The sequence below is a fragment of the Drosophila navojoa genome, chromosome 5, assembly GCF_054131105.1.
Source record: "Drosophila navojoa isolate 15081-1374.11 chromosome 5, UAZ_NAV_1.0, whole genome shotgun sequence".
Classification (NCBI taxonomy): Eukaryota; Metazoa; Arthropoda; class Insecta; order Diptera; family Drosophilidae; genus Drosophila; species Drosophila navojoa.
The window spans coordinates 3,960,899-3,984,124 of NC_142893.1; the positions used below are offsets into that span (position 1 = coordinate 3,960,899).

At 37.5% G+C, this 23,226-nt stretch overlaps 2 protein-coding genes across 3 annotated transcripts in view; one reads left to right on the forward strand and one right to left on the reverse strand.

The window, feature by feature from the left end:
- The window catches only part of LOC108653939 (uncharacterized), a 42,007-nt gene extending 20,066 nt beyond the window's left edge, over nt 1-21,941 (reverse strand). Inside the window, exons 1-2 of one of the 2 annotated variants that reach the window (XM_089261332.1) lie at nt 21,837-21,941; nt 17,720-17,976 (exon numbers count right to left, since the gene is read on the reverse strand). The gene's annotated coding sequence lies outside the window, so the exon portion shown is untranslated. Of the gene's footprint in view, nt 1-17,719; nt 17,977-21,836 lie in introns of those variants that run through there. The other variant, XM_018104896.3, reaches the window with a different exon arrangement.
- Nucleotides 6,317-8,748, forward strand: Cyp9c1 (Cytochrome P450 9c1). Its single transcript, XM_018104903.3, has 2 exons — nt 6,317-7,195; nt 7,264-8,748. The coding sequence occupies exons 1-2, from the start codon at nt 6,467-6,469 to the stop codon at nt 8,131-8,133; spliced, it is 1,599 nt and encodes a 532-aa protein (XP_017960392.1). The 5' UTR covers nt 6,317-6,466; the 3' UTR covers nt 8,134-8,748.
- Nucleotides 21,942-23,226: the final 1,285 nt, after the last annotated feature.

Consider the following 23,226-nt stretch of genomic DNA (forward strand, 5'->3'; position numbering starts at 1 on the left):
AAGTTTTGTGTGCTTGATGTATGCAGTGCCCTTGAGGTGCAAAAAGGAAAGGGTGCTTGAGGGGAAGGGCGAGGGAGGGAAGAGGCGGGTGAGTGTGTTTTTGCGAATAATTTTTGAAATATCGATTGCTCGAAGAGTTCAGGGGATTTCAGAGATTTTTTACTCGCATTTTTATTACATATATTTATACAAAGTATTATTATAAATTAAATTTTAATTTTAGTCTACCCACTTCTAGCATTGCAATCGCCTTAGGGTATCATGTATATGAAAACAATATGCGGTCAATCATTTTGGTTCGTTTTTGTGTGTTCGGCTTTTGTTTTGCATCATAAATTTGAAATGCAAAACCCCAAATAAACATTTAAATGCAGCAGCTTTGGCATTTTGCGCTGTTCTTTTGTTTGTCGGCGATTTACTGATAATATATATGTCTGAAAAATGTATTTGTATAAAACACATATCGGCAAAATGCCCACAACGAGCCATAAATTAGTATGCTAAGCAAACAACAGCAACAACAATAGTTCGCCGATTTCTCTCTTCTCCTCTGGTACTGGTAATGCGCGTAAAGGGTTTATTTATCCGTTATGCAGTTTGTAAGGTTTTTATGGCGCGATTATCAATAAAACATCTATCTATATACATATATGCATATATATATATATATATATATATGTAGATCCATCGATTCACATGTGCATATATATTTATTTTTGGCACTCCAATAAGCAGTTATTCAAAGTAGATGTGGAGCATGGCTCGTCGATTGCTCTCCGCGCAACACTTGGCGTATACGTAATGTGCTTATAAAAAGAGCACGAGCAATGCGCTTGATTCGCTTTTTTTACAGCTCAAATGAGCTGCATAAGATGAAATGGTAAAAAATTGATAGACGAAAAACTGGGCAAATTGAAATCGAATAACTTCCATTTGAAGTACTTGAAAATGGGAATAATACGAAGAGCATTTCTTATGCAGCTGGCTAAACAGATGTGTGAAAATGTCTTAGCTGGAGAAAAAGTTTATATTATATAGAAAGGGAGGAAACTTTGTCAAGGGTTTTTGTTATGGAAAGAAAATGAACTATGAATTATGGGAAAACAAAAAGGCCCAGAATTGTCCTTAAAATCTTACTATAAAAAACATTTTATAATAACTTGGCATAGGTTAGCAAAGGAATAAATTAGCTAAGCTGAGTTTGAGTAACCAAAAATACCAAATTATTCAAACATAAACAAATACACACAAGCTTAACAACAGAAGTTTTTAGAATATAGCCTTAAATGGGCAACAGACTCATAAACAAAATGGCCTTCAAGCAGGCACAATGAAGAAAAAGTTAGGTTAGGTTAGGTTAGAAATAAATGAGCTTAGGTTAGAGCACACACAAACAATTCTAAGCACTTGTGAACACTCTTCACAAGAGACAAATATGAAATATAAGAGCATAAGTCTAAAATTAAATCTAACTTTTAGCTCCTCAGCAAGGAAACTTCTGACATTAGTGAGGTTACGCACGGGATTTTCATTCGAAAATCAAGTAAAAGTTATTAAATTCTTTGACCAAGCGCAGATTTAAGCGTAAGGTTGTTTTTGTTTTTTGTTTTTTAATGAAAATCTAACAAATAAATTATACAGGAGGCTGTGTTTAAGTGCTGAGAAGCGTGGGACAGTAGATGCTGGGAGAGCGGGGATGGAGGAGGACGGAAGCAGCGTGGCAGGAGGCGAAACTGTGAGGCATAAATGTTTAAGGCCAGCTGGCACTCGAAAGCAGATAAGCATTATTTAAGAAATATGCCAAGTGCGTGTTTATACATAACAGCATACACACACACACACACACATATACATACGCATTCTCTCACACACACACACGCATACAGTCACAGTCACTTAGCCTGAGGGTAAAATTTACATGAAGCTAAGCAAATGTTTGCGCTGTCGCATGTTTTGTTGTTGAATTTCTTGTTGTGGCTGACTGTTGTTGTTGTATTTGTTGTTGTTGCTGTTGTTGTTTAGTCGTATTGAAGAGCAGTTATTAGTCGTAATTAATTAAAGCAAAACATTTGGACTAATTGGTAGAAATAGCACTGAGCAAATGCTTGGCGTTGCTTTGATGCGATGCGATCCAATGGGATGTTTGATTTGGCTAAAACCAAAGCAGAAAGCAAATGTATGGTAGCAGCTGATAAAAGCGCATATTACACAGATGGAGAGATATACAGAGAATGTGAGACTGAGCGACAGAGAGAATGCGATAGAGGTGGCCGCACTTAACGAGCAGCCTTGAGGGCCAGTTCACTTTCAAGTCTTGCGGCACTTGAATTCTAATGGAAATGGCACATAAAACAGCAAGAAAAACCGAAAACAAGTAAGACTGTTTTAGTGTCGGACTGAGCGATAGACTATACGACTGGGAGATACCCATTAGGATATGTCTATGGGTGTAAAAAGGTGAAGAATTTCTTAATCGTTGATGATATGAGACGAATTTGATTGATCCTAACTCCTTAGCCCTTAAAGATTTCGACTAGCAATTGATTCTAGCTCCCGAATTCTTATACAGATCTGATACAGATGGAATGAGAGAGTGATAGGCGGATATTCTACTCTTCTTAGTCTTAAATGTATATATCAAGAATGAATGCTTTATAGAGTAGAATTCTCTAGCTCTTATAGCTGCGTGGATTGAAGATACCAACGAACGAGAGGAACTGATGAAAAAAGGATCAATTTTATAAGCTTTACACACGTCAATCTTTCTTCCCCCTATTCCACATAAATGCCCAAAAACAATATGCCCTACTTACACACTTCGTTTGGGGTATAGGGTATCAAAAAAAAAAAGAGCCAGAAAAACTGAGGGAAAACCAAAAAAACAAGAACCGGAGCCAATTCGCATTGGTCTGGCCCCGAGGACAACGTGCGACAGCCGGCAGGACAAGGATATGGACAGACGGCAGCAACGGGACATGGCGATGAAATGTACAGCAAAAACAACAACAACAACAACAGCAAGAGCAACAATGGAAAAAATAAAGGAAGAAAACTTGAAGTACACGATGAAATTTTCTTTTCTTTTTTTTTTCTGCTTGTCTTTGTTGTTATTGTTGTTGCTTTTTTTTTTTTTTTTTAGCAAGTTTTCTTGCTCTTTGTTGGTTTGCTGCCAATGTAAACACATTAGACATCTCGCTATCTCTGTCGCACTCGCCATTTATATCTGCATCTCTCTTTCGTGGCGAACGAGCTGGCTCTATTTGTGGCGAAAGTTTTATTCCACAGAAATATATATTTGCCTAACAATAAAGGCAGCTGGAAACTGGATGCGTTCAGCACACACAATAGACAATCACTTATTGCCGGTGTGCTGAACGCACTTTCTTCTAGTATTTGTTGTTCTCTTTTTTTGGTGTGTGCGAATTGTGAATTGTGATTGAGCCGAGCACGCGCTCAGACCGAAGACAGAGACAGCAAGAGATATAAGAGAGAGAGAGAGAGCGAGAGGACAAGGCAAATCAAATGACATTTGCATTTTTGTAGATTTGCCATTGGATTGCGCTCATTTCTTGCCCATCAAGGCAATAGATTCTCATTTTCAACCGCTTGGCGCGTGTCCAATTGCCACACACACACACACAGGCGAGCTCTCCCATTAACTTTCCCACAAACTCAAACACACACACACACACTCACACTCTCACTCTTACTCTTCATTCCCATGCTCACACTAAATATTCACTAAATGCAACCAAATTTTGTCATTTGTTTCAGACGTGATTTGATTACACAAAAAAAATTGAGAAGATTTTTCGAGTTCGCTTGCCAAAAGTTCTTAAAGTTGACCGAATTGCTACTGCGGCAGGAATTAGTGATAAAGTGAAAGCTGGAAGTGGATGCCACGAAGGCTGACTAGAAAATAATATAAATGTGGGTAAGTCGAAAGAGCAAAAACTGTTATATAACTAGAGAATTATCTACTTGAGGAGAGAATATTATGAAGTTAGTTATGAAATGGAGTGGAAACTTGTATTTATATAAGAGTATTTATAAAGAGTAATTAGATTATGTCTATAATAAGTATATAAGATATAAAAGTGGCATATTATAAAAGTTAGGATAGGTTTTATGTGTCTAAGTCTTGAATGTGTGGAACAATCTTTAGAATTGTGACAATCAAACAGTTCAACAAACTTCTCATATACATGTATATTTATTTAAAAGAACATACAGACAGGAAAGCGTATAACAGTTTAAGTTTTTTATACTTAATTGTGTATTATAGCTTTAAAAATTGCTCAAGGCTTCTCAATAAGCAAAAATCAGCATAGAGAGTGCATGGAATCTTTATTTCTGAGAATTCTAATATACTGTGTTATCGGAAACACTTGAATATATTACAAACTAAAATTTTTGTCATATAACAGTTTGAACTGATATTGCTAAATCTCTTTAAGCTGTTTCTAAAGTTCTAATAAACTTTGTCTTATTTTTATCTCTACAATACAACAAACATTCTTTCGGCTGTCAACTTTGACGCCCGAACTCGAATTGTCAAGTATAACAGTTTGTTTGTATGGCAAACTTTTGTGACTGCCCGCTCATGTTCAGGTATTGGATCAGTGTCAAAGCTTTGCTAGAACTTTTCTTTCATTTATTTCTCCTTTTCTCTCCTCTCTTCTCTTCTCTCCTCTATTTACTTTTTTTTTGAGCACAGGTCGTCGTCGCCTAGGTAGCGGATTTGGATTCGGTTTTGGATTTGGGCACGTAGCCGCATGATGGTGGTGCACCTGCTGTCAACTGCTTGAACCACATGAGTGCGTGTGTGTGTGTGTGTGTGTTTTGCTTTGTTTTCTTTGTTTGACAAAGTCCTTTATAATAAATAGTTGAGTCACTTAGGGGGATTAATGTTGAAATTAGTTGATGCTGCTTGCTGACAGTTTCTGATGACAAATCAGTTGGGACTGAGCAACGGAGCAAAGGAGGAACGAGCATCAGCATCAGCCACACATGCTGAATATTAGATTTACCACACAGAACAACAGATTAATTTGTATTGCTTTCGAAATGAAGTCTGTCAGCTGCAGAAGATTTTCATAATTTGTGGTAATTCTCCTTCTTTGACATCAACTGCAAAATGGATTTATATGGAAAGCTGTCAGCTTAGCAAATGCCATTTTCAAATTCAAAACGCATTTCTAATGAAATGCTCTGAAATTGAGTTACATTTAAGCCATCAGAGAATAAGGAATGAAGATTAAAACGTTTTGATTTATGATGAGGGCGAGTGTGAAGTGAGTGAGTGAAATTTATTGTTTTAGTTTATTACATTTATTTTATATTAAAAGAGAATAATCCTCAGGCTGATTTGCTTAAATATGCATTACTTATAAATCTATTTTATTATATTTTTAGCAGAATAAGGCATTTATTTAAATTCAATTTGTTAAAAAAAGGATTTTTAATTAAAAGTTACCAAATTTATATATTAATACGAAATACAAACTCTTATTAGGGAATTCATAATTTCCCTAAGAGTATTTAAGTTGCATTACTTCCAATATAAATGAGAATGAGCAAGAGAATGAGTTTTGGGAAAATATACCTATGCAATGCTATGCTCGCTTCTTCATGCCTTCTCTTTTACACTCACATATAACGTGTTAATTATCTGTTATGTTATTTGCTTAGCGCTGTTCAGCGTTTGACTCCTACCTCAACTCTCTTACTCGCAAGACAAACATACACAGTTATATGGCAGTTAAGAGAGTCGACTGCATTTGATATCTTATACTTGCGCAATCAGCTTATATTCATATACACCTACATTACTTAATCCTTTGATTTGAGCTTGATATTCGATTAAATAAATAAAATAAATATAGTAAGTATAAGTATAATATAATATTTTAAATACAACATATGTACATATATATGTAAATATGCCACTTTGATTTATTTGCATCGAGGCCTTATTGAGTACCAATCAAATCTTCATAATTTACTGCTTACACAATTTATTTGTTGGCTATTTATGCGCTACAAACAAATTTTGTTATTTGCTGCTAATTTTGTGAGTTACTTTGCCCTTGTATCGCTAGCAATCATCACGCTCTCCCTGTCTCTCTCTCTCTGTCGTTCACTCATCACGTGCTCGCATTGCTATTTGTTTGTGTTGTTCGTTTGTTCTTTACCTGCTCGCGTTGCTTCGCTCTTTGACTCACGCTGCCGCTGCAATGCTCATTGACACACACACACAGTGACACACTCTCATTGGGTCGCTCTTTACATTCCTTACGCTCTCGTCACCCACACAATCACACAAATTGCCGGTTTGAGCGTACGTCTCAGCAGCGGTTACGTTGAGTGTTTAGTGGCGTTTCAGCGGGCGGCTGAGTAAGACGCAAAGTAGAGTGTTTTGGTAATTGTTTTTCGCGCATTTCGACTTGATTCCATCCCTCCTCTAATGGCGCTCGTCGAGCTGTTTTTTGTGCTGACATTTCTTGGCGCGCTCTTCTACAAATGGTCCGTATCCAGCTTTGCATACTTCAAGCGCCGGGGCGTGGCCCATGAGCGCCCACTGCCCTTCTTCGGCAATGTGCCGCTGAGCGTAATGCTCGGTAGCGATTCGCATGTGAGGCACAGCATTCAGCTGCATCAGCGATTGAAGCACCACAAGGTCTACGGCGTATACAATCTGCGAGAGCCGCTCTACTACCTAGCGGATGCTGAATTGATACGCCAGGTGGGCATCAAGCACTTCGATGTATTTACCAATCATCGGCAGGCCATTGGCGATGAGCACGACACTGGCGATATTTCTGTAATGTCCAGATCGTTGCTATCGCTGCGCGATCGACGCTGGAAAGAGATGCGCAAGACGCTGACACCTGCCTTCACAGGTGCCAAGATTCGTCTCATGTTTGAGTTGATTAACAGCTGCAATGTGGAAGCCGTTCAGTATGTGGAACGCAAGCTACAGGCTAGCGAGGAACAGGGCATTGAACTGGAGCTCAAGGAATTCTTCACACGCTACACGAACGATGTGATTGCCTCGACGGCCTTCGGGGTGCAGGTGAACAGCTTTGTGGATGAACAGAACGAATTCTTCACATTCGGACAGCGGCTATTACAATTCAGCTTCTGGGGCGGCATCAAGGTCTTTCTCTACATTGTAATGCCAAAGATAATGAAGGTAAGGGAAGGATCTCTAAGTGATCTATAAGCGATATTCATTAAGTACTCTCATTTCTCTCTCTTCAGGCTCTGCGCGTGCCCGTTATGGACCTGAACAATGTGGCGTACTTTAAGCGCTTGGTCTTTGGCGCCATGGAGCAGCGCAGGGAGCAGAACATTGTGCGTCCCGATATGATTCAGCAGCTGATGGAGGCGCAGCGAGTCTTCAAGGAGCAGCAGCAACAGCAGCCGGAACAGGCACAGGAATCGGATCAGGATCAGCCGGCCGCTGAGTTCAATGATGAGGATCTCCTGGCACAATGTCTGCTCTTCTTTTCTGCTGGCTTTGAGACCGTTTCCACCTGCCTGAGCTTTACCGCCTACGAGCTGCTCATGAATCCGGACGTGCAGCAACAACTCTACGAGGAAATTCTAGCTGTGGAGCAGCAGCTGGCGGGCAAGCCATTGGACTACGATAGCCTCATGGGCATGAAGTATTTGGATTGCATCATCTCGGAATCGCTACGCAAATGGCCGCCTGCAGTGGTCATTGATCGCATGTGCTCGACGGACTTTGAGCTGAAGGATGAGGCGGGCGAATCGATCTTGAAACTGAGCAAAGGTGATCTGGTCCATATACCCATTGTAGCGCTGCACTACGATCCGGATAACTTCGAGGAGCCGGAACAGTTTCGACCCGAACGCTTTGATGAGGAGCACAAGCATGAGATACGACCCAATACTTATCTGCCCTTTGGTGTGGGTCAACGCAGCTGCATTGGCAATCGCATGGCTTTGATGGAGGTCAAATCGCTCATCTATCAAATGGTGCTACGCTTCCGCCTGCTGCCCGCCGAGCGCACCGTGCACGACATGATGGCCAGCATCGAGGGCTTTCGCATGGAGCCGCGTGAGCTGTTCTGGTGTCGCTTCGAGCCCAGAAAAAAATCAAACTGAACAGCATTGAGGGAGACAATAGTTGAGGAAATGCGTGAAGCTTTAAGTGAGCTTTTTAGAAAATCCTTGTTGCACAAATGTTTGCCTAAAGCTTTTGGTTTGGTTAAGTAAAACTCATAGTAACACAAATATAAAAAAATATAAATCAAATTATTTGTTTAAATTGATTGATATATATTTTGTAAAGCCCAAATAAGTGCTTAAAGCTCTCCATAAACTTATTGTAATTAATTTTTATTGCTTAAAAAGCTTTAAATTACTTCTCAGGATAACTGCTTATCGAATATTTGAACTTTAAGTCGGCTTGCAAAGCTCATTTAAAATTCAAACACTTTAAAAATCTGAATTCAAGCTTTAAGCTTCTTTTAATCCAAGCTTGATGACCTTCATGTAGGATTAAAGCTTTAAGCTGCTTACAAAGTTAATTTTATGCAAGCTTTAATATGATATTATCTCACGCTAGGCTTTCATGTGCTTTTAAAGGCCAATGTTAATCCTCTCGAAAATCATTCATCAAAAATGTGTTGAGCTGAAATCTCGAACCCATTAAGTGCGCTACAGGCCTTAATGTGCTTTCAAAGCTAGTCATGCATGAAATTATGCAAAAATATATATGTATATGTATATATATATGTATTTATATTAAAAACAAATATAATCGGAAAATCTAGCAATTTATTATGTGTATATATATGTACATATATATGTGTACATATATAAATTTTTCTCCTTTGATTTTCTTGCTGTTGTTGGGCGCGCGATGAAATGCTGACAAATTTGGCGTGGCAATTGTTTCACATGGTAGGTGGCATGCGGCGGCGACAAGGCAAGTCATAACAGTGTCACGACTTGACAAGAGCTATATATGTACTATATACATGGCGACTGGGCGACTGTGGTTACAACAACAGCAACAATAACATAAAAGCCGCAACAGCGAACAGGAGACGTGTAAAGCGAAATCACACGCGGCCCAACAAAACCAGCGCAAAATAATGTATGAAGGTGGCCAAGAAGCAGAGGAAGAGCTGAGCTTTGAGGTATGGTTCACACACACACACACACACACGTACGTGCACTCCCACACACACATAGTCATGTTGTTCGCGCAGGACATGGGACACAAAGGCACATTAAGGATTATTTATTGGACGTTATTTTTCAGGCGGCATTAAAATTTTTGGTTTTTTTTTTCGCTTCTACTGCTTTTTTTTTTAGAATATGAATTATATTTCACTTGTGTCATAAACCGCGTAAAAAATGCGCAGCAGCAGCAGCAGAAGAAGCAGAGAGAATGTGTATGTAGCAAACTTAAAAAACATAAACTGATTCACGTCTATAAAATATTTAATATGCTGACATGAACTTTGACGCCTTAAACGAGCGATATGAGCGATATATATTGCGCTGATTTTAAAGCCGTGCCGCTGGTGTGTGAATGTGTGTGAGTTATCGATTGCTCTCGATAAATTTGCATGAATATTGAGCTTAGACTACTCTACGCTCTTTGATAATATTGTATTAAAGGAATTTTAGAATAATTTGTAATAATTTGTATTTATTATGCTTTATAATACATTGATTTGATGTTATCGATATATTTTTGATTTTATCAGAATTTATGAGTGTTTATAGTCGTAATCCTCTTTCCTAACTGCTTGATTTAATGACTTATTATAAATTATTATCTTCTGCTTGATTTAATGACATTATAAATTATTATCTTCTGCTTGATTTAATGACTTATTATAAATTATTATCTTCTGCTTGATTTAATGACTTATTATAAAGTATTATCTTCATACATTTTCTCACAGCAAAAGTTCAGGATCATCAGCATCTATGTACATATATCATCTATCTATCTATTAGTATTATTAGCGCTAAGCTCAGAGCATGACTAAGAACTTTGGCAACTGGTTTCAATGTGCTTTTCACAAAAGAAAAACTTCATGTTCGTCCTTTGGCATTTCTTAAACGTTTCACTTCGCCGTGAAACTTTCGTAAGCCAGCGAAGTGTAGGAAAACATTTCGTTTTTAAAGTTTACATTTTACTTTACCTTTTTTTTTTTGTTTTTTTTCTTGTTATTGCTAAAGTTAAGATAATTTTGTTTGCTTGAAGGACTCGTTAAAATCGTAAAATTCATAAACTTGCACAGCCTGATTTATTGGCCGCCAGGACGATGGATTCACTGGGGGTCAAGTGCGCTGCTTGGCGCTGGGTCATTAAAGAGTCGTATGGAGCGATAAAAAATGCAATTAGCTTGTACACACACACACACACACACACACTCGTATACACACACACACACAATGTAACACACGTAATTAGCCGCATATTTAACTTTGGTCCGGTGGTTCATAAAACTTTCAACGTGGCTCAAATTAGTGGCACAATTTGTTGTTGTTGTTGTTGTTATTCCTCTTCTTCTCCCTCTTCTTCTTCTTCCTGTTGTTGTTGTTGGTATATTTTTTATTGCTCAGCTTTTGCAGTTGTTGCTCTGCTGTTTGTTGTTTTTATGGCTAAAGTATGTTAATATCCTTGTCAGAGACTTGCAGCTGCTGCAATGATAACTCAAAAGTCGGGGCTACTTTTTATGCCCATTTGAGCCCAATTGAAAGCTGTTCTGGATCGGGTATATTGGTTTTCTGATATGGAATGTCCAGCTGTAAAGTGGACTCAATGCAGTCATATCTTGTCTTCTTCTGTCCGTGCGTCAGTCTGTGCGTCTTTCTATATGCCATTCCATTCGTCTGCTCGTCTATCTATCGGTTCATTTGCCTTCACCTTCATCTTTGTGTCTATCCGTCTGTCCATCTAACCACCTAGTTATCCATCCATTCATTCTTTTATCTTCTTAGGTCGATTCCAAGGTTCGTCCATTTCCTTTTTCCTATTTTATTGTCATTTCATCCGTCTATCTCTGTCTCTTATCTGTCTATCTAATTTGTTGTCCACCTACCCATTCGCCTGTCTCCCCTATACCTTACATGTAACTTCTCTAATAGCCCAGATAAAGTTTCTTTCAATTAATCGATAACTTGTAAAAATTTCTAAATCGATTTCAAAATAATCTCATCTCAACTTATTCCAAGTCCTTCGTCATATATAGTAGGCAGATAGATTATACCACAAGTAAATCACATAGAATGCTCCATTTTTGGGCTACCTCTTCGCTTGACATATCAGCTCGACTCGGGTATTAAGGGTGTTCCCTCGTTAAACAATTCGGAATAGAGTACTCCTACTCCTTTCCCTTCTTCAACTTTCAGAGATGCCGTCAACGCGTCGTATGCGTAATCTGTGCAAATCTAAGCAACCAAACTCGACACTGTTTACAAAAAGCTTATCAATCAATTCTGGCTAGCAGCAGCGGCAGCAGCAGCGGCAGCTGAAGCAGCAGCAGTCGCATCAGCCTAGCGCAGCCAGCGAGGGGCACATCTTCTAGCTCACAGAGGTCATAAAAAAGCAGCAGAGCAAAAACTTTGGCGCCGCGACCGACAGACGCCAAGCATATCCTGCAACCCTTAAAGTCTTAGAGTGACGAGCGAGACGAAAAAAAGAAAAAGAACGAAGCAAATTGCAGTTGAGCATAGCCGACTGCATAATGCGCGTTCGAGGTGCTGTTTAAGGGGAAGGAAGGGTAGGGAGATAGTCAAGGGACCTAAGTATGAACAGACTTACGTATATATGAAGTGGAAGATAGACTCTTGACCTTCCTTCTTAATAGATTTACCTATTCATATCTAGGTTTATTGTCTAAAGTTCGAAGAGAAGGCTAACCAATCAAGAGCTTCAGCCAAAAATGAAAGCTGTGATGGATATATCATCTTTTCAGAGAGATCCTTAAGCATTTGATCTACGGAATTTGGTTTAGCTGAAAGTAAAACACAAATGGAGTAGATATATTGAAAGCGAAGGTCAAGAGATTAGTTAGTTCTTAGAGAATGCCAACTGTGACACCTATGATAAGTTTGAAAGGCTAGACCTAAATAAAATAACTCTTGCAGATATACTTATTAACTGATTTCCCTATCTCTCAATAACATCTTGAGCTGCTTTGAGGAGACATCAACAACAAGTATATCCACGAAACTTGGTCAACTGTGCAGCCGCAAGAGATAAAGTCTTATTCCATTTGCCATGCCCCCAATACTCCAACCCATATTCCTGCCTTGGACCAATTCCAATGCTTCTAGCTAGAGACACATATGGCAGAACAACCAATATACTCTCCTTCTCCCCACAATGAATGCGAACAGAACAAGAACTTGGACAATAAAAATTGCCAAAGTCAGCTGTGGCAGACGAAAAGGGCGAGAGAGGGGGCGGTAGGGACGTTAGCTAGGAGAGGGCGAGGACGAGGGCGAGGACGATACAATGATAATGCCAAGCATAATAACAGCCAAAACGGCGTCATCATAGCAACAACAACAATAACAATAAGAGAGACAGTGAGGGAGAGATAGTGAATGAGAGAGAGGGAGTGAGAGTGAGAGTGAGAGTGAGAGTGAGAGTGAGAGTGAGAGTGAGAGTGAGAGTGAGAGAGAGACGGTGCTGCTCGCTTGACTTTAGCAATTTTTTGGCCACAATGGGAATTGTCGCTGAAATCCTGCGAGCGCGTCCTTTAGCCCGTGCCGCGCTGTCGTTGTCCTTATGCGTGGCATTTTGCGATAAACACGATGTGATAACATTTTACTATATATATATATATATATATATATGTGTGTGTGTGTGTGCTATGTTGCTATTTGGGGCGTGCTGCTGCAAATATGAGTGAGCGTGTGATCAATAGCTTAAATTGTGAATGGCATGAACACAATATATATTATAGCAATATATCTGCTATAAATATATGCATATATGTACATATATGTATATACATATATATGTGTGTGTGTGTGGCTTATGCATACCAAATAAGCCCGCATGAAAGTAGTATATATGAATGTATGTATATAACATGTGGAAACGGGATATATTAACTAAATATTGATTGTATTTAGTTTATTAGCATTGCAGAGTTGAGATGAAAATGGAAGTGAAAATATTGATGATAATTTAATAATATTAATATTAATTTTACTATAGATATAAAAAATAATTTTCATAAAAATAGTAGTGCAATTGCATACTAAATTAATTGATTATTTATATATATTAGATATAAATTAATTGTCATGAAAATAGTAGTGCAACTGCATACTAAATTAATTGATTAATTATTCATTTAGATATTATTAGATTATTATATATTATAAATATATATTATAAATATTACTCGCTTGTCCAAAAGCAATAACTCAGTAGCTTTGCAAACATTTTCCATAAATATTATTAGAAATTATAAAATTAGTTTGATTTTTGAGTGAAATGCTTTAATTATTAAACAAAAAATATTGAGGAGGTAAGAGTTTAAATAAATGTGTAATATAAATATATAAAATATTCGAGTGTTGTACAAAAAGTATCGCAAATGTTGATTTTAATTATTTTGATTTTTTTGTGATATTATTTTGATTCCCATGTTTCTTATATACTCAAGCTTGCTCATAAGCTGCGGCGTTCTTGGACTTTTGAAATTGCAATAAGGTAAAATGGAGCAAAAAATCCCTTCCACATTGTTATCCAAAAACAAGACCCTAACGATGCGGCAGCCATCGAAAACGAGGGAGAATCTCCCCAAGCAGCGCTTTGTCACATTTGCCTGTTCCATGAAAGGACGGCGCTACGTTACGATAGAGGAGATAAACACGACACCGAGGCCAAAGCTGCACAAGATCACAAAAAAAGTGTACTCAAAGTCAGCCGAAGATTGGGAAACACTTGCACTCAAATGTATCAAATTATAATAATATATTAATATTATATTATATTATATATTTCATATATATTTTGAGCACTCCTCGTACTCATATATTTATGTGTATGCATGCCGAAAGCTTTTCCCGGAACATGGTCTATTTCATAAGATTATCTATAGTTTTTTAAATAGGCAATTTCATTGGAATTTCCCTTTATTAAATTCCCATTCCTAGCAATATCTCGGTTGCCGCACGCTCATCTCTAACAACTGCCTCACTTTTCATTTATAAGAAATTATTTTGTTTTGCTTTGTTTTGATTGTGTGTGTGTGTGGGTGACTGTGTGTGTAGATGTGGGTGTGTGCGTGTGTGTGTGTGTCTTTGATTTCTTTTTTGTATGCAATGCTTTAAGCATTTGATTTGGCTTGAAAATCGTGTAGCTTGTACTGCCGCTGTTTCTACTACTTCCTCAGATTGTTTGCTGCCTTATTATATACATATATAATAAATGTATGTATGTATGTATATGCATGTGTGTGGGCGCTCTTAAAGTTGCATATTCAATAAGTACCCAAGCAGCAACTACAAGCAGGCAAATATAACATATATATGTATGTATGTATGTATGTATGCTTGTTTGTATATATGTATATTTGTATGTACTTCTGAAGAAAACGCTGTTGAAGGAGCAACATAATTTGAAGCATCCTTGAAGCGTAAGTTTCTTTACAAGTTGCCATAAACAAGCATATATATTATACTTATATACGTATATGTATATAATTCCCTTTTTTTTCAACTCAACTCAGCTCGACTCGTTTCGTCTCGTCTCGTCTTGAGCTGTGCGCGCTTCAAATAAAATCAACATAATTTTATATTTTATTTTTGCCGTGGCTTCTATTTAATGCAAACACATTTCAAATGTTGCCCGTCCGCAAGTTGACAACAAATTTTTGCTGCTGCAGCTTCAGTGGCGGGATTGTGGTTTTTCTGTGATGCTCATTCGAGTTGGGCGGGGTGGTAAAATAGAGGTAAAAATTTATATATATAGGGTATATGGGCAATAACTGTTGCTGGAATTTGATATGTGATAATAATATGATTTTATTTGATATTAGCTAACTCAATTTTAGACATTTCTGACTGGTTCATCTGCATGTGAGCTTGACAGTCCTGACTGGTTCACTTCTATAAGAAACTTACGACTGGTTCTTTTCTTATAAGAGCTTGACAGTCCTGACTGGTTCATTTCTATTAGAATTTTACGACCGGTTCTTTTGTTATAAGAGCTTGACAGTCCTGACTGGTTCATTTCTATAAGACAGTCTTACGACTGGTTCATTTCTTATAAGAGCTTGACCGTTCCAACTGGTTCTTTTTTATAAGAAATGGGCATTTTTTGACTGGTTTATTTGTATAAGAGTTTGGCAGAGCTCAGCAGAGCTTTAAATATATATTTTTGGTCTTTAAGAATTAGACTATAATATAATAATACTTAATATATAATAATATAACTTTTAAACTATTTGCTCTAAAAGTATTATTCTATAATATAATTCTACATATATAATACAGCAAATAATTTGAATTCCTCATTCAAAAATCATGAAACCTTACAGCATGCAGAGTCTGGCTCTTTAGAAACTTTATGTTGTCCATGGAGTTCTAGGGATATTAGCATAAATACTCTGGACATACAAATTTCGTCCACTACAGGGCATAATTGTTATTGTCTAATGCGCATTGAGCCAGGCCCAGCATAAATTTGTGTCTATCTCCTCTGTATGTGTGTGTGTGTGGCATTGTCATTGTCATAACATAAAAAGCGCTGCTGTTGCAGAGCGTAAATCCTTTCGGGGCAAGCAGGAGGGAGGAGAGATGTGTGGCGATTATGTGAGGTGAGAGAGAGAGGTGGGTGGGTGGGTGGTTGGCAAGTGGAGATACATAGGTGGAATGTGGCACATATTTGTGTGACATGTTTGTTGTCGGTTGCATGGTCACACAGTGACGGTGCGCGCATGTGGCATGCGGCATGTGGCATGTGGCAGACAGGTAGCAGCTTTTAATATTTCTATTTTGCGCAGCCCAAAGCTGCTTTAATGCCAAATGCCGCAAGAGTAGCAGCCACAGGAGCAGCAGCAGGAGCTGGAGTAGCAGGAGTAGCAGGAGCAGCAGCAGCAGCTGTAGTAGTAGTAGTTGTTGCCCCGCATGTTTATGCACCAGCTGCTGCTGCTGCTGCTGTGTGTGTGTGCGTGTGCTGTGCGGGTGTTGCGTGATTTGTGTGTGCCCGCGGCAATTTGCCAGGCGAACGGGCTAAAATGCATTTTGTGCATTCGGTTTCGCTTACAGCGCAGCCGCAAAGTATGCAACGCAAATGCCAGCAAAGCGTTCTATATTTTTTGTTCGTTTTTGGTTTTTCGCTGTGTTATCAGCACTGCGGGCGAGCGCATGAGTAATGTTGCATGGCCAAACAGCGGGATTAAAGCGTGCAGAGCGAAACCAAAACAGTTGATATGCCATAAAATTGGAGCTTAATAACTATGCTCTGTTGGGATATAAAAATAAGAGAATATAGTATCCTATAAGAGATTGAGTGGAAATAGTGAATTGAAGAGAATCAATTCCCTTTACATGGCTATTGAGGCTTGAGCTGGGAAATTTTTAAGCTCTTAATTCCCCAGGGAATTAAAGGGTTAATTACGAATTAGGGAATATTGGTAAAAAGTACTAATAATTTCCTCAATTTTTAAATTGCTTGACTCCCCAATGCTAGAAGGGAATTAAACAGTTAATTTCCCAATTTCAAATAAGGGAATATAGAGAAAAAGTACTAACAATTACCTTTATTTGGAAAGACAACAGAAAAGGGGATTTATAAAAATAGCTACTGAAATTTTATAAAGCCATACAATTTCCTTATATAAATTGTTTGATATTTAAATATTCACGCTTCATTGAAATTTCTGTTCAATGTTTAATGGGTTGACATGCGAATCTGTCAATAAATCAAACATTCAATTTCCCTTTGACAAATTACAATTGAACTGTGAATCGATTGCTGCAACAATTATCAACTAGTTACACGCTCAATCAGTTGGCTATAATCCGCTTATCAATGGCTAAATAATCTGTAAACTAGTTCGATTTCAATCTCTTGACTTCAGCATGACTTGTTAATTGAGTTTGTTCAGTTTTTCTTTTGCATCTGCCAGCAGAGCAAAGGAGGACAACAAAGTGAAGAATAGAAAGAGAATGAAGAAATTGTAAGCTGCATAGTTGGGCTAACGCACAGCAAATTGCAATAATGTCAAGCATTTATGGCCAACAACAAAGCGAATTTGTGGAATTCGCTCAACTCGAACTCAAAGTCAAATGCCCACGCATTAACACACACACACACTCACACGCACACGCACACCTAAACTCTGGGCACATCCGGCGCAACGGTCAACGTGAATGGCGTCGCGTTCCGGAAGTCGCTGAGTAGACTTCGTTTCAAGTTGTTGTTGTTGTTGTTGCTGCTTCTGGCAGCTGGCAGCTGGCGTTGCTTTTTAACATCATTCAGCAAGCCATCCGCCCCGCCCACCTACAACTGCCGTTAATGAACAGCAGCCTGTGGCAGGTGAAAGCAAGTAAAAGTAAAGGTATAAAAGAAGAGGGGGGGAGGAAAAAAGAATGAAACGAAAATGTAAGAAATGCGGCAAAGAAATCGCTTGGCCAAGTGCCATTTGGCGATTGCCAAGGGGCGGCTGTCATGGCCTGGGGGCGTGGCTCAACTTACTTTTTAGCAAATCCGCCAGTGTCGTAAAGTCGTTTATTTCAACTGTGGCGAGACGTAAATGAAGTTAATGTCCTCGTCGTCGTGCTCGACGTTGATGTTGTTGTTGTTGTTGTTATTATTATTGTTGTTGTTGTTGTCGTTTTACGGCTGTCCTTGCTCTTCTTTGCAGCGACAGCTCCTTTAGCTGCTTTGAATTGTCTTTTGCTTATCGTTTCTCGCTTTGCATTGGAACTGGACCAAAATTTGCTTGACAATCGCTGTGCGTGTGCGTGTGTGTGTGTGTGTGTGTGTGTGTGTGTGTGTGTGTGAGGGACAGAGAGAGAGGGCAATACAGGTGTGATAATAAGCATAATGAACATCTATGCGACAGCTGAGCTCAATTCTCATTTTGGTTTAACGGCGTAAATTCTACGCGATTCTTTTTATGCACTTTTCATTAGGCGCATTTGTGCCAGCTGCTAATGAAGATCTATTGTCATTTAGCTGAGCCTAATTGGATTAATCCAGCTAAGTAGTAGCAGCAGCAGCAGCAGTAGTAGCAGCAGCAGCAGTAGCAGTAGAAGAAGAGGGAGACGAAGCTTAACTACCTGTAGCCAAGTTAATAGTTAGTTAGGTGTGCCTTGAGCTTAAGAGCCTAGATTGCATTAAGTTCTCTTTATATACAATGCAGTTTTAATGAGCTTTGCTAGTTGCTTGGGTTGATGTTGGGAGTTTTCCCATGTATAAGATATTTTTAATCAACTCGTATTTTAATGTGCTTTACATACTAGACTAGTAAAGCTTTCATATTAGTACATAGTATAAAGCTTTTGCAAGGCGTTTGTGAAGCTTTTAAATTACTTGTGCAAAGCTTTTGCAATGCTTGTAAGCGACTGAGCTTTAATGAGCTTTTGCATTCAATCAGCTTCGTTTTGAGAAGCTTCAAAGCAAATATCATCTACTACATATTAAAGTTAATCAGCTTTCTAAAGCACTTTCCTTAGTTATCTTAATAATTTTTACCAATCTTCAATTCAATTCAATTCGTTAAAACTACTTAAGGGCATTATGTAAATCAAAACTTCATTGAACTGGTTGAATTTCCGCTTTTAGCAGCTTTTGGATACATTCTAGGAAATTTTCACACATACTTTAGCTAATTTAATATAATTTCAACAGCTAAAATATTAGAATGTCACTCTACAAGTAAACATAATATAATATATATTCTCTCTTAGCATATTATACCATTCCTCATACTAAAGTAGTTACTTCTCAGTTCAGCTCTTGAGCACCTCACTCGCCTTGCTCAAGTTCTCATGCTGATTTACGCAGTGTCTTCAATTTGAATAGCATTTCATCCAAGTGGAAACTGAGCGACAAGTGACATTTTCAGCTGGTGTCATTGGAGTGGATGAGCAGCGGAAAGGGTGGGTCAAGGCGGGCCAAGAGTGGCTCATCTCTGACAGACAGTTGGATAATTACGAACGTAACTGAGCAGCTAACTGATATCGTCTGACTCCTTTTCCAGTTGCTGCTTTATTAAATCTAATGGCAGCTGCGGTTGCGCCAAGATGGAAAAACTGCTGTGGGCTGCGGGCTGTATATAAAAAGGGGGCGTGTTATGACTGTTGCGGCATTACAATAAATAACAAACACTGTGTGAGTGGGGGGAGTGGGGAGCGGGGAGGGAGGGAGAGCGAAGCCGGAACAGCACGCAGTCAGCGACTCGCAGTCGCAGTCGCAGTTAATAGTTGCTCTGCGCGCCATTATATAAACATGACTTTGGCTCGGAGTCCGCAGTTGGAGATGGAATCGGGATCTGGCTGGCAGCTCGATTTGACTTTAGCCTCGTGCTGCAGCGCCAATTTTGTTGCTGTCTTATTTTTTTTTGGCACAGATAATCAGGCAGCCAGACAGCTATGTGTGTGTGTGCGAGTGTGTGTACATTGTATCTGCCTGGCCACATTGTCAATATATACACACGCTCTTGGCATTGAGGCTAAGCTCCACAGCAACAACATCAAAGCTGCCCGCCAGTCGCCAAGGACCTCAACAAGCAGCTGGAAGAGTGCGAGTCGGAGTGGCAACAGCAAGAGCAGAGATTTGTGACGATAGAGACGCAGACAGGGAGAGAGAGAGAGAGAGAGAGAGAGACAGAGAGGGAGAGCAGCTCACGAATGCGTATAAACGTTGAATATTTCATAAATGCAAAAAGGGATAATATTAAAACGTGAAACGCGACCAACAGACTGCAAAGGCAAAAAAACAAAGCAAAAGACTTGCATACAATGTGACTAACTATATATATATATATTTTTTTTTTTTATATACAGTAATGCCCTATTTAAGTCCGCTCCAAGTCTATTATATTCAGCTCTTCAAGAACAAACGCATATTTACTGCTTGACTGGATTTGAATGAAAGCTGATTTAACTGATATCATAAAATAAACACTTCTTTAAGCTAGTTTATGGGATATATCACAAGGAATTACTGAGAGTAACGAAACCTAAATAGACGTTGAGCATAACCTGCTGATATTTTCATCAAAACTTTTATCCAACAAATAAATTGTAGATAGAACGTAGTAAACATCTGCTTAAAAATATATATTTAATATATCAGATATATAGATATATATATATATATATATATAGATATATATATATATATATATATATATAGATATATATATAGTATATATATATATATATATATATATATATATATATATATATATATATATATATATATATATATATATATATATATATATATATAATATATCAGATATATATAATAGATGATTATACTAGTAGAGATTGTTAGATTGCTCTATACGTTTCCATATAATTAAAGTTTTTTTAAATCAATATATATATATATTTTTTTATTATTACCAATTATAATCATCAATTACTTTTTTTTAAATTAAAAAAATATTCTTTTTAAATAAAAATTTCCAGCAGAATTTTTTTTTGTTTTTTTTTTTTTTTTACCAGTTATTATCATTAGTGATTTTTTTTTTTAAATTAAAAAAAATACTCTTTTTAAAAGAAAAATTTCCAGCAGAATTTTATTTTGGATTTTCCTTCTATTTAACAAAATTTTTTTTTTAATTATAAAATGGTCAATTGATATATTTTGATAAAATATTCTTAGGTTTCAGTTGAACACAAATTGGACTGTTTTCATATACTTTACAAATTTTTTTTTTTTTTTAATTGAGTTTCTTTAAAAAAAAAAAAGAAACAGATTAATAAATTAATAAAATAAATTTTATTTTTAAGATTTTAAGAAAAATTTTATTTAATCAACTGTATTTTTATTGTTTCTGAAGAATTGTTTAAGATTTCTTAAGTATATTATTTAAAATACTTCTAGTATTGTCATACAATTTAGTATACTTTTCTTTAAATAATTAACCAAAAAAAAAAAAAAAAAAAAAAAATTATTTCAATATTAAATTACATTAATTCAAATAGTTAGTCTAGCTAACGAAATCTTTCACTTTAGCAGAAAAATCAGAGCATGTAAAAAAAGCCACTAAAGGCTTAAATCTTTTTGCTGATATATTTTTAATAATGTTCGGCTGAATGTTTTTTAAGATATTTTTGCTGATAAATTGAAACGGACTGACAAGAGTTCCCCAAGCGGGAATCCCCCAGCAAGCGGCTTCAGGGAATTGTCTCTTATTGCTTCATTTTTTGTTTCGTCGTCCTGAGGCTGACGATAAGAACCTGCCAGAGCTGCTGGAGTGCTCTGAGCGCTGCAAAACTGGATTTTTAATATATATTTTTACTTTGATTTTTTATTTATCTTATTTTTTTGTAATTTATTATTTATGCTGGCTCAGCTGTCAATTGGCATTAAGCGATAATAATTTATAGATGAATAATATACTAAGCGGCTTTACAGCCAATTCATTGTCTGGCTAATTGTGTGGGCGGCAGAACCGGGAGTGGGGGAGGGGGCGTATTTGGGTGTAAGGGATAGGTGCGCAATTAACGTGGCCTAAAGCTAACCACGCTCGCCTAATGGCTAATGCGTTTACCTCACACACACACATGCACACACACACACACACAAACGAACACGAACACGAAAACGTAAGCACTGTCGAAACGTAATCTACCGTTAGTAACGTAAAGCGAGACGTAAGAGTTAGCGTGCGTTGCCTTTGGCGTGCTGCCTTCAACTGATTGTGGCAAATTATGAATCTGAATGTGATGCTGCTTCCAGCTCCTGCTGCTGCTGCTGCTGCTGCTCCTGCTGCTGCCAACATTCCTCCTTTACAGTTTTTCGGAGTCACACGTCTCGTTTCGGTGCATGCAACTCGTGGCACTGGGGCACTGGCACAGCCTGGGCCTGCGCATGCCCCGTGAGAATCACAAAGAGAGGCCACTTGATATGTGGACAGGGTATTAGGTTAGTTGGGCCAAGTGTAGGCCATATAGCCATTGATAATATTACTAAAAGAAAATAGGCAGACTAATGATGTAAGATTTATTTACCAATACCCTGTAAATTGGGGGTTGAGTGGGGCTGCCAATATGCCAGTTGAACAGTTGATTTACAGGGTGTAAATTGAGCTGTAATTTTGTGATATTTAGTTTTTCTAAGGGAGTATTTGAAAATCAATTGTTTGTATGCCCTATAAAATAAAATTAAAATACAACAAAAATTTTTATAAATTGTTTACTTTAAAATGATTAAAAAGCTTTTTTATTATTTTTATTTATACCCTGTAAAATGTAACATTCTCATTATTATATTTTCATTATTTTATTTTTTTTTTATTTTCAACAAAGTTTTTTTTTTTTATAAAATTGAACAGAAATATATATAAAATGATTATATATTTTATTTTATTTTTTATGTATTTTTTAATAATTTATTTTTTCAAATTCCAATTTAGTTTTGTTTATATGCTCTCTAAAAATTGACATTTTGATTATAAATTTGTTATCTTCTGGCTTTCATACCCTACATATATAAATTTAAGCAAAGTTTTTGATCGATTTGTCCTTTTTTTGTTCCACTGTACGCTCTGCTTGTAAACTGTGCCCATTTCGGAGTAAACAACCAGGGCTGCTTATGCTTACACGAACGTACACACACAGGCAATAGGCTGAAGCACTGTGTCACATACACACACACACACACGGACAGACAGACAGCCATCAGTCGTAAAAACTGTCGTTGAAGTTTGCGCTCAGTTTGAATTGTGTTTGGTTTAAAAACGCATCAAAATTGACATTTAAAATGTCAATTGTTTTAGCAACAACAACTCGCTCGACGCGCGTCTAGATACCCATCAATTGGAGTGGGAACAGAGCTCTCACTAAATTTACTTATAGTTAAGTCCCATTGCCTTAAGCAGCAAACAACAACAACAACAGCAACAAACAACGTAACGTCTTAGCTTTAAGATGTGAATTTTAATTACGCTCAAGAATTTTAATGCTATTTGGCGTTAATTTAATTAGCAAATAACCCTGTCGAAAGACGAAATGATGTTTATA